Source organism: Lolium rigidum, chromosome 6 (genome assembly GCF_022539505.1).
Source record: "Lolium rigidum isolate FL_2022 chromosome 6, APGP_CSIRO_Lrig_0.1, whole genome shotgun sequence".
Lineage (NCBI taxonomy): Eukaryota > Viridiplantae > Streptophyta > Magnoliopsida > Poales > Poaceae > Lolium > Lolium rigidum.
Window position 1 is genome coordinate 44,384,521 of NC_061513.1, and position 11,789 is coordinate 44,396,309.

Below are 11,789 nucleotides of genomic sequence, written 5' to 3' on the forward strand. Positions count from 1 at the left end.
CTACCTTTAAAATTTCATTCCTTGTCTTTGCAGTACATAGCTCATGGGAAAGTAGCCTAAAAAACTATTGTGGTAATGAATATGTTGCTATGTATCTTAGTTCTTATAAGTTGCTTGTTGAGCGGTAACCATGTTTCTGCTGACGCCATCAACCTGTCACACCTTTGTTGAATATCATGTGAGTTGCTATGCATGTCCGTTGGTACGTCTCCAACGTATCTATAATTTCTGATGTTCCATGCTAGTTTTATGACAATACCTACATGTTTTGCTCACACTTTATAATGATTTTATGCATTTTCCGGAACTAACCTATTAACAAGATGCCGAAGTGTCAGTTCCTGTTTTCTATTGTTTTTGGTTCCAGAAAGGCTGTTCGGGCAATATTCTCGGAATTCGACGAAACAAAGACCAAATATCTTATTTTTCCCGGAAGGTTCCAGAACACCGAAGGAGAGTCGGAGGCGGGCAACAGGGGGCCCACACCATATGGCGGCGCGGGTGGCCCCCTGGCCACGCCAGCCTATGGGGAGGGGGCCCCATGGCCCCTCCGACTCCGCCTCTTCGCCTATAAAGTCCCTCGCGACCTAAAACCTCGATACGAATTGACGAAACTCCAGAAAGTCTCCAGGGGCACCGCCGCCATCGCGAAACTCCGTTTCGGGGGACAGAATCTCTGTTCCGGCATGCCGCCGGGACGGGGAAGTGCCCCCGGAAGCCATCTCCATCGACGCCACCGCCTCCATCATGCTCCGTGAGTAGTTCCCCCATGGACTACGGGTTCTAGCTGTAGCTAGTTGGTCCTCTCTCTCCCATGTACTTCAATACAATGATCTCATGAGCTGCCTTACATGATTGAGATCCATCTCGATGTAATCGGTGTTGTGTTTGTTGGGATCCGATGAATTGTTACATTATGATCAGTCTATCTATATAAGTTTGTGAAGTTATTGTTGCTGCAATCTTGTTGTGTTTAATGCTTGTCACTACTGCACGAGTGGCATGATCTTAGATTTAAGCTCTATAATTATTGCTTAGATTGTATCTACAAGTTGTTTGCACATGTCTATGTCCGGAACCCGAGGCCCCGCAGTGACAAGCAATCGGGATAACTGGAGGGGAAGGCTTAGGTATGAGGATCGATCACATGTTTTCACCAAGTGTTAATGCTTTGCTCCGGTGCTCTATTAAAAGGAGTACCTTAATTGCCAGTAGATTCCCTTGAGGCTCGGCTGCCACGGCTGGTAGGACAAAAGATGTTATGCAAGTTTCTCATTGCGAGCACGTATGACTATATATGGAAAACATGCCTACATGATTAATAAACTTGATGTTCTTTCTTAATGTTATTTCAATCATATCAATTGCCCAACTGTAATTTGTTCACCCAACACTTATTATTGGAGAGTTACCACTAGTGTAGATAGCTGGGAACCCCGGTCCATCTCTTATCATCCTATACTCGTTCTATATGTCATTGGAAGTAGTATCAACTATTTTCTGGTGCCATCTCCTCTGTGTTACTAGACAAAACTACCAAAAAAGCTTTATGTCTCCTCTGGGTACCTCTGTGTTATTGGAAGTAAATTTTTTTTTAGATAAGTTTTCGGAAGAGAAGTTGCAACTTGTTGGTATGTATGAGTATCCTATCAATCCTATTGAACCATGGGTCTGTATCTCACAACCATGGTTCTAGATATAGGCTGATGCGGCCGATTTATCAGCCTGGCATATCATATGTAAGTTGGGGCCGTATTAAATCTTCAACAATACATTAGAACATTGTCTCTTTATGTTCTTGAATTCTCATGACAAGTTGAAAACATAGGCAGATAGGCTCATAACTGAGTACCGGTGATGACTTTCTATGATGGTCCGTATACCATTTGAGCCTAGTAATGACCAATACTTTTCCAGAATGTGTTTTGTCAATGTATAGGTGACAAAGCTTTTGGCTGCCAACTTGTTCGACTATTCTGCATTTACCAAGAACCAAATAAATGTGTTGTCAAAACTTAACATCGAGGTTCACTTTGATCCACTCTCGAAAAAAAAGGTTCGCTTTGATCATTCCTTCAGAGTTGCAACTTTTTTCAAAGTTCTCTGAACATGCAAGTTTAGGCGAATAAAATCCTTGGTCTGATCTCTCTCTCTACCTACATCTCCAGGCTTATCAGATCGTAAACCCTAATTAATACCCAACAGATAGATCTCTTGATTAATAGACATGGAGGAAAATAGTCTTTTTTTGATGTGAAGTTTTTAAAAGTGGGTGCACCAAAGCACACCTCCATTCATGTTATTTGCATGCACCACTGGCTAGCCATACTATGGCAGATAGCTAATGCTCAAAGCGTGCTTGCAACTCGAAACACCTATAAATGTCAGTTACATGCATCTCCACTGCAATTTCGTAGTCTTCCATCTAAAGAACACGAGAGAATATGATAGAAAGTTGCATTGTTTTGAGATATGAGAAGAAAACAAATGGCTAGCGCATGCACCACCGAACCGGGCAACAACTATACACCAATATCACACCATTGCTGATCTCTGCGTGCCAACCGGGGAACAAGAATTCCAAATTGCAAGTCTGTGGCTATGGGGGAAGCGTTGGCCTGCCTAGAAGGGCTCAAGATGGCGTGTACAAATTCGGCAAACAACCTTGTGTTTGAATCAGACTGCTCCTCTGTTGTTCAAGCTTTCAGTCAACCAATTCGGGATAGATATGAAGTGGGTCTTATTGCTAAAGACTTCTGGTGTCTAGCTCAGAATCTGAGATTGAAATACTGTAGTAGAAAGTGCAACAGGGTTGCTCATGATCTGTGTCAATTTGGTCGTAGGGAGTTGTGTTCGGTGAGTTACAAGGTGATGTTCCGGCCTGCGCGCTGAGATCAACACTGAATGATTGTAAGCAAATTGTTTCAAACTAGTTAATACACAACACCCTTTAGAAAAAAAAAAAAAACACGGTTGCTGATCTATGTGCGCCAGCCGGGAACAAAAAATCTTGTGACAACCAGCGCTAATCTCGCGGACCATCAAAGGGACACCTGCGAGCTTTTCATCTTGCGTTTGTCCACCTATCATAGCTGTAACGACCTCACAGTCCACCCCTGTAACTCCTGTTTTTTCCTATCTGTATAGTCTCGTGTGTCCACAAAAAGCTTTTCTCCTGGACTGGCCACTGGGGAAGTTGCCAAGGCCACCGCGGAGACCTTGGCCGTGGAAATTGTGAAGTAATACTCCATCTTCTTTGTATATAAAATTCTATAATTTGCATAAAGATGAGGTAATATGTACCTTCTCCTTCATGAAATACAAGCTGATTAAGCAACCTAGATGTTGCAATATGGGATTTCTGCATTAAAAAAAAAATTGGTGCTTTTTCAGTGAGAACCAGTTTCTCTAGTACATCCTAACGCGACAGCAGATACAAGCTGATTTAGCAAACCAGAACTCAAGATGCAGCCTGAACATATAATGTGTTGCCGTTTCATTTGAATGTTTATCTTTCCTAGATACAAGTCTAGATATACATACTACTGTCGGTGGTCTACTCTATATTTCCAACAACCACCCCGAACTGATACACACGTTGAAAATCGGATTGAAGCAGAGCATGAGATCAGTCACCTTGCACTTGAAGTTTTCCTGTTAAGCAAACCTGCACAGACACAGTTTTAATGCCGGTTTACATGAACAGGGAATCCCTCTAGAAGTCACTCTATTACATCTCTCTTTTCCTAGCAGACTGTAAGTTCATGATTTCTTGAGACAGACTAGATATGTGAGTTTCTCCAATTACCTTGCCTAATTTGAGATCCTTGAGTTGACGCTTGGTTAGGCCACTGTAAAATTCCTCACAGCAACCCATAACTTTCTGGGTTAGTATAGAGAAGCCCCATGCAAGCATCCACCAGATTAGCACGGAATCTGTGCCACTTCCAGCCTTTCAGGTATGACCACGTCACTTCTGCCAAGTCAGCCTTTTGGTAATCTACTTGGATTTCTTCTTTTTCGTTTTCGTTTTGGCTTTCATTTTTAGTTTCTTCTTTTTCTCAGTAGTTCCAGATTCCCGTCTGAAGATCGCCAGGACTTCGATACTGCATTAGTAATTTCATTAAGTAATGTGATCGAAAACTGTACCATGTATCCAGTATGCACATGATAAACCACACTTATCAAACCAACTTCTTGTTTAGCAGGGAGGTGTTATTGCTCTCTTGGCCTCTGCATCAAGAGGATGCACACAACACAGTTTATTTATTACAAAATTGATAAAACGGGGGGGGGGGGGGGTCATGGGAAAACATCCCAATTATCGTAATCACAAAAAAAAAAAGCAGTATCACCTAGTTGATTTCAGCTAATGTGAAAATTAAGAATGGGTTGCATGGGTGGAGACGGAGCAACATCAAGCTACTGTAACAGGCCACGAGAGGAAGATTTAGCTAGATAGGTTCATTAATTAACAATATCAAGACATCATGTTCAAGTTAATTATTTTGATTGGCGAAACAAGCTCTATCAAGTGTCCCCTAAACCATGAAGCCATGGGCATGGCAAAGTCCACGGTTATGACTTATGACAGTTAAGACACTGAAATACACTTGCTAGGATGCTCTTGAACTATCTTCGAACTTAATTAGCCTTAGAATATTCATCTCTATATAGTCATCCAAGCTGGGTGGCATGGCAATACGCGTTGGTCATAGCAACTTGGGAGAGTTATGTCTCTTTGTGTGGTAGTAGTAGAGATCGAAACGGTACAGAAGGACCTTCACGATTTCCCCATAACAATTGCAGAACAAAAGGACAATTTCCAGTCAAGATGTTGAAACCAGTACCTATCAGTGCCAGGGAAGAAGTTAAAAGCATGAGCATTCTCCAAATACCAGGCCTCGTGGGATATCAAGCTTTTGCAGTCCTGTAGATGAAATGGTTATCAATAAGAGAAGACAACTGAAGCAACAGAGAACCGTGGTAGGAAGGGTACACGTTAGAGCTATCATTGCGTAACACAAACAAATCAAGTTCCAGGATTTTATGATATATAAGTAACTGTCACCTTCTTAAAACTTTCCCATCCACAGCTGATGTATATGAGGGTTTCTGGCCATGTTTCACTACTTTCTTCCATGATTGTGCTATCAACATGAACAGCTGGCTCCCTTGCTCGTAGGATCCATGGTCTCTTCTCATCTTTGATCTTCGTAAGTGAACTGTGTTCAGAAATGAATGCCATTGCCGATAAAGTTACCGCAATGGAAAAGGATACCACAATTTAAGAAAGCCAGGTGTACATATTTGTCAAATAAATACAAATAAAAGCATGAAGGCACACAGAATGTGAATGATACTTCTTGTACCTTTTAGCCTTGTATGCCTTGCGCTCAGACAAACCAACTCTCTGTAGAGCGTTGATAACAGAAGGGTGCAACCCTTTCCTGGGAGGATCCACGATAGCAACACTTGATCCTTCAAGCCAGTGAATAGGTTCCTTGTACCATGATGCAGATTCCAAATGAATGCTTATACATGAAATGTAACCATCATAGAAAATAATAAGTTCGGTTGCATACAACTGAAGCATCGGTATTGTGCCAAGTTATGGTGCAGCCCAGGTTTGTTGGAAGTCGGCTTGCTGACTTCTCAAAAGACAGCTTCGACATTTTGTTGATCTCAACACATTTCACAGACCTGTAAGTACAAGTTCTCATGAATTACTTTAACAAGAGTTGCTATAAAAAGCGAAGCACTATGACTGGTACCAGTGGCGGAGCTGCACTATGACTGTGTGGTCAAGTGACAACACAAAAAATTGGTGGGCAAAGGAATTTTACCTATGAATACATCAGATTTGACCCCATAAATTCAACTTATTAACAACGCTGCAGGATTTTTTAAGCTTTGACATCACTATTTGGTATTCCTGGCTCCGCCACTGACTGGTACAGTGAAAGTTCTTTAAAATATTAGAATAGAGTAGCCCCCAGAAGCCTGGTTGTCCTAAATCTCAAGGTTGAGTCAACTGGCTTTAGAACTAGGCCCACCAGAAGTTATTACAAATATATTAGTAGTATTTTCAGCAAAAAGGTGCACATCAATATTACTGGAAAATCACAGTGGTTTCGGGACTCTTTGGTCCAGCCATACCAGTCTCGCATTTATCATTTCCAGGTCAGACCCAAGCAGGGTCTGCCAAAATTTATCTGACGCAACCAATATTTTAACTTCCATAACAGTATCACATATAGCACAATAATTTTGATACCAGCATTTGTTTACTACAAAAAAGAACTAACTCCCGGGCAGAAACGCTAGCGAAGTATTCTATATCGTGCATGCATTAAGATAGTGCACCAGATCATGAATTGTTTAGTACATGAACGCATCTAGGTGTCCTCCACATCCTTCCCAATATTATTGCCCTGACTAGTATATTCATATTTAATCTTGACACATCCAAAAAAAAATACAATATGTGCCACTTAAATGTGCCTTTTTTCTACTCACTACCTTTCTAAGAAGCGCCAATGGACAGTTTAACATGCATTTTTGTACTCACCTGCATTTCCTAGAAGCCGCAAGGGCTAACCCAATAACACCAGCACCAGAGTACAAATCAACAACTGTTGAGCCACGTGGTACATATTTGATCAACTTATGCAGTAATGAGTTAAAAGACTGCAAAACAGAAACAGCACTGTGTAAGAAAATATTGTATGGCAAACTTAACATAAGTTAAGTTATACGATTGAACCTCAAATCTAACTATAACCAAGATCCATGGGATATATTATTATTATTATTATTATTATTATTATTATTTATTTTGGGGTGGAACAAAAGTATATTGTGTATGGGGTGGCTCTATGGTTAATAAACGGCACCTAGTAAATAGCTGCCTACAATTTTGACTTTTGTTCTGAGCATTGGTTCACGCTGAGAAAACTATGGTGCCGAAGATGGTTCATGGTAAGGCTTGAAAGGAATCAGGGCACTGGAAGTCTGGAAGGGGAAATGGACTATAAACAAGGATGGTGGACTTCACATGGGATATACACTTTTTTTTCCCTGATTCCTCTCTGACATAATAAATGAATAGACTTTTATAGGCATAACTTGATCTGCCCACTAAGGCGAACTTTATCTCTGATAATCCATTCAAGATCAAATGTTATCTAGTAATCTAATCTAACTCGGGATCTATCTCTAGGAGAACTTATCTCTAATAAATGAAATATATCTTAAGGACATCAACCCAAGTAACAGGGAAACTAATTATTTGTATTTAAATTCAAAGTTCAAACTAACAATGGGGGTCTGCACACACACTGCGTGGTTTGTACAGTGCCGCTTGAACAGCGCATCGATGTTACAGTGCCTGCTACACTACACTTTTTGGTACAAAATTTCATCCTTCTACACATGTTTGAATCACACATACCAGAGTATTAGCCTGCCCAAAGCTATATGGATCAAGAGAAATATCAACTCCTCCAAAACGCTCCCACAGGTCTGCCTCCCCGCCGATATGTCTCCATTTATGCCCAAAAATTATCTGCAAGCGCAACAACATTATTATTGTAAAAAGATGGGGCAAATATGCTGAAGGTAACTAATTGGTCGACCAGCAAGTCAATATAAGGAGCAAATTTAATCAAACCAAATATACATCAACATATCTGTCACCTGTAATCAGTTAGTTTAACTTACAGAGCAAGATCAAAGTTAGAATGTGAGAAGAGCCTTAAAATTTTGTTCTATGGGATTTGCTCATACTCCTTGTAGCTTGCAGAAATGTTGATTTTAGCATATGGTTTTAATAGGAGCATGGAAGTGCTTACGGGCAGATGAATGCCCCTCAAGGACTTGGCATACCTCTAGCTGATCAGAAGAGACTAAATTAATATATACATAAGCTTCTTATAGATGAGGTCTCAGCGAGTCACGACCTGAACTGCTTGACCTAGAAAGCTATATACCACTATTGTGCATGACCTTTCCCTTGATCCATAACAATGGTAATTTTTTATTCTAAAACAAAGATCAACTACAGATTTGTAGAAATGGGAAATGGGTATGGTCTAACAGAACTGTGTGAATTATCCACTCGATCTTCCACCATCAACATTATTGTAAGTATTCATCACTTCGCAAAAAGGTAATTAAGACTAAATTGTAGTATCAGCATCTCAACTTCAACTCAAACCTATATTATTTCACTATCCATAATCAAAATGGCAAAAGCGGTATGTGCCTTAATGAAAACAAGAAGTAAAATAAGTACTCCCTCTAAGACATCCTTTATGGGACGGAGGGAGCATATTACATCCACCAGAACTCTCACACATATCTTACATTGCTCGTTGATGTCTGAAAATTGGCCCATATAGAGTGAATCACATGCAGGCTACTTCTTGGTCCGCCATTTGTCCATAAGAACTGCCATGAGTGCAATCGCCAACATTGATGATAGAAGAAGACAAAAGCGAAGTCAAATGTTTTGGTAGAATACTTCCAAGGAAATAGGAAAGCTAGCAAGCAACTATTTGTGTTGAAAACTCGGTTGGAAAACTTACTTCTTGCAACAAACTCAACTTCTCTGAATTTTTTGAGCGCTCGTCTCTTGAGTTCCAAACCAATGAAACTTGAACTCTCGCTAGGTAGAAAATAACATGTTTCAATCTATTTGGGCTTGGTGAATTGACACTACATATTAGAAGTTAGAACACATGGAAAATAAAGCTAACCTTGGTCATATCTTTGTGCAACTGGAATAGATGTGTTATATGTTGTCACAGTCATCTAGGGAATATGATAAAGAAATCAAATGCATCAGGATTTATTGGCATAGTGACATGTTTGACAAAAGCATTCTGTTTTTTTCTGGAATAGTGGCATAGAGTACTTTCTTGAAATAGTTATACATACCTGCACATATCTTAGCTCACCAGTACCAGCATCTTCATCAAAAGGCTGCACATTCAGCTCAGACATACCTACAATATCAGAGTTCTAATATACTAGGTTTCTTGAAAATTTGAGGAAACTACCTTTTTCCTAATCTGTATGAAACAAGTGCAACAGACAGGAACATACCTCGCTTCAGAAGCTTAATAGCAGCATTAATGCTTGGGTGATGGGCTGAAAACGTGAAAATGAGAAATGACGATTCATAGATTGAAAACAGAAATAGCATGTAGCAGAACGAAGTTCAAGTGGACAATGTAGTGCGATATTAGTTTTATCCTAAGTCAAACTTTGTAAGGTTTCAGCAACTTTATAGAAAAAACATCAACATACATGATAATAAATGCAATATGAAAATATATTTCATGATGGACCTCTTAATATTGATGTTGAATTTTTTTCCTATAAAGTTGGTCAAAGTTTGACTTGGAACAAAACTAACATGCACTATAGTCTAACTCTTGCGATTGAATAGAATTTGATAACTAACCTCTGCACTCGGGAATATCTTGAACAATGTGTGTCCCTTCCTGGTATAAACCAATCAGCGGGCTCTCTGATGTTCCACGTACTGCTAGCTTTGCGCGGCACCGCCATTCAGACTAAAACAATGTTACCACATTTAGGCTAAGCAGCAAAGCAAATCCATTGACTAATCACATTACAGAGCTAACCTAAGCATTTACTGGAAAGTGAGAAAACTTGGAACATAGATTTTCCATTTACTTGATCGGAGTTGCCCAAGTTGATTAAGATTGCAAAAACATAACATTCGAGACATTCCATGCTAGAGTTTTATGGTGCAACCATTACTCGAGTCGCCTCAACATGCGAGCTTCTGTTCAGCAGACCGATCTCCAAACTGAACAAATACCATGCGCGGTTACAGATAGTTTCACAAAAGCCAAGCTAATGACCAAACCAGAGCTGAATTCCAGTCACTTACCAAACTTATTTTGGCACTAGATTTCTTAGCCACTCAAATGACACGAAAGTACATGGTACACATACAACCAATATTTCTGGGAGCTACACGTACCAGCCTGCCCCTGCTGAAGGTGAAGTCTTCAATTCCGTGGCCCTTGAAAAAATCCGACACCTCCTCCAGCACCGGCGGCTTGTCCAGGTCGAACTCGTGCGTGCACCCGGAACAACTGCAAATGTCCCAGAAGAAAAGGTTAGCTCACACATACGCACGGGCATTGGGGAAGAGAGGGAGGGATCCTACGAGCCGAAGTGGGTGCATCCGAGGCAGGTGGAGGCAGGGTCGTAGTTGGAGACAATGGCGGGCGGCGGGGGCAGGGAGGTGTCCAGCTTCGGCGCGACGACGGGTTTGAGCCGAGGTGGCGGAGGTGACGGCGGGGCACGGCGAGGGGGAGGGGGAGGGCGAACGCGAGGAGGGGGGCGCGGTCGGGTCGTGGTGGTGGTGGTGAGACGCGGCGCCGGTGCGGTCGGCGACGGCCAAGGGAGCAGCCCCGCCGGAGGAGGCATCGCCGGCGGTGGGGTGGGGCGCGGAGGAGAGGCGGGAAGAGGGGGGCAAATGAAGGGATAAGGAGGTTGGATTATCGGAGTAGATTTTTTTCAGTATGTTCTATCGAAGGCGTGTTCATTTTTCAAACATCTAGCCGTTTCTGGAATATTTTGTGATATAATAACTCCAAAAATGTATTTTTTATACTCCGTACTAAAAGATGCGTTTGGTTTTGCGCCTAGCAACCTGCCTAACCAAATTATTGGCACGCCCTGACGTTTTGGTGTTGATTGATTGAGTTTCAAATATCTAGAGCATCTCTACTCGTTAAATCCGGCGCTATTTTGCGTTGGACTTGAGGCAGGTTTAGCCGGGGGCAACGATCTAACAGCCAGCCTAGCCCCTAGACAGCGAATTCTGGGTTAGATTTGGGTCAAAATTGATAGGGTAAAAGTGTCCGATCTTTCGATGAGAGTATGATAACTTCGATTTGTTGGTGGAGTTCGTGCTTGACGATTCGACTACACGTGCAAAGCTCGTACGCCAATGCAATCGTTAGAAAAATTTTCGGGAGTTACTGATCTTGCGGATGCACGATCATTCTGACCAGCGAGGATCTTGATTCCTACCTGAAATCGATAACAAATAAGAACTAATGATACAATCAGAATATTGCGGATAAAACATGAAAACTTTATTTAATAAGGTGGGATTCCGAATAGTGGGTCTTGTTCTGGGCGTTAGCCTCAAAAGAAATACACGAGGGTTGCAGCAATGGCTAACTTTTAATCTAATCAAAATCAGAGTCTAAACGTGACGGCCATGGGGGTATTTAAAGGAGGAAAATGTGGGGTTTCGGTCAACCGTGCGTATGGTGGCCAAACCAAACCCTAGAAGGTCTTTCCCCCTTCAATACGGACTCTAAAAAATGGCTGACTTAATTCCTACGAAAATGACATGGGTCTGGCCTAATAAAGGTGACGTAGCACCATGTAATCATATTGACGAAATTATGAAGTGGAAAACTCTATATTTTGTCCATGTCTTCATCTCCAATTATGGTGGCTTCAAAGTTCTAAAATCTCCACTTGTAGCTTACTATTCAATCCTCACATGTTTGCTGACATCTCCTCCATGTGTGATCATGCTCCAATACTTGTCCTTCTCATCCATGCTAGGTCTATCATTTCTAAGAGTAACAAACACATCTGATTTAGGCAGCATTATATTCTCATGTATGTGAGGAATAGTTCCAAGAAACGAAAGTACCTGATAGTTAAGTTGTTTGGCACGAGCTCGAGTGATTGGTCCTTGTGGCTGTAGGTACAGCGGTTGTATC

At 41.4% G+C, this 11,789-nt stretch overlaps 1 protein-coding gene across 1 annotated transcript; it reads right to left on the reverse strand.

Moving 5' to 3' along the window:
- Nucleotides 1–3,473: 3,473 nt before the first annotated feature.
- LOC124666117 (uncharacterized RNA methyltransferase pc1998-like) lies at nucleotides 3,474–10,470 on the reverse strand. The gene is made up of 16 exons (XM_047203468.1): nucleotides 10,208–10,470; nucleotides 10,019–10,133; nucleotides 9,470–9,581; nucleotides 9,109–9,153; nucleotides 8,941–9,008; nucleotides 8,760–8,814; nucleotides 8,589–8,668; nucleotides 8,368–8,451; nucleotides 7,454–7,567; nucleotides 6,572–6,690; nucleotides 5,586–5,703; nucleotides 5,373–5,503; nucleotides 5,072–5,225; nucleotides 4,851–4,930; nucleotides 3,809–4,106; nucleotides 3,474–3,667 (listed from the first exon to the last, which is right to left on the reverse strand). Exons 1-15 carry the CDS (start codon nucleotides 10,468–10,470, stop codon nucleotides 4,001–4,003), a joined length of 1,644 nt encoding a protein of 547 aa, XP_047059424.1. The 3' UTR covers nucleotides 3,474–3,667; nucleotides 3,809–4,000.
- Between the last annotated feature and the right edge of the window lie 1,319 nt (nucleotides 10,471–11,789).

Coding starts and splice junctions, on each gene's coding strand:
- LOC124666117 (XM_047203468.1), bottom strand. CDS start 10,470: ATGCCTCCTCCGGCGGGGCTGCTCCCTTGGCCGTCGCCGACCGCACCG. Junction 10,134..10,207: donor GGATGCACCCACTTCGGCTC/GTAGGATCCCTC, acceptor GGACATTTGCAG/TTGTTCCGGGTGCACGCACG. Junction 5,504..5,585: donor ACAATACCGATGCTTCAGTT/GTATGCAACCGA, acceptor TCATGGTACAAG/GAACCTATTCACTGGCTTGA.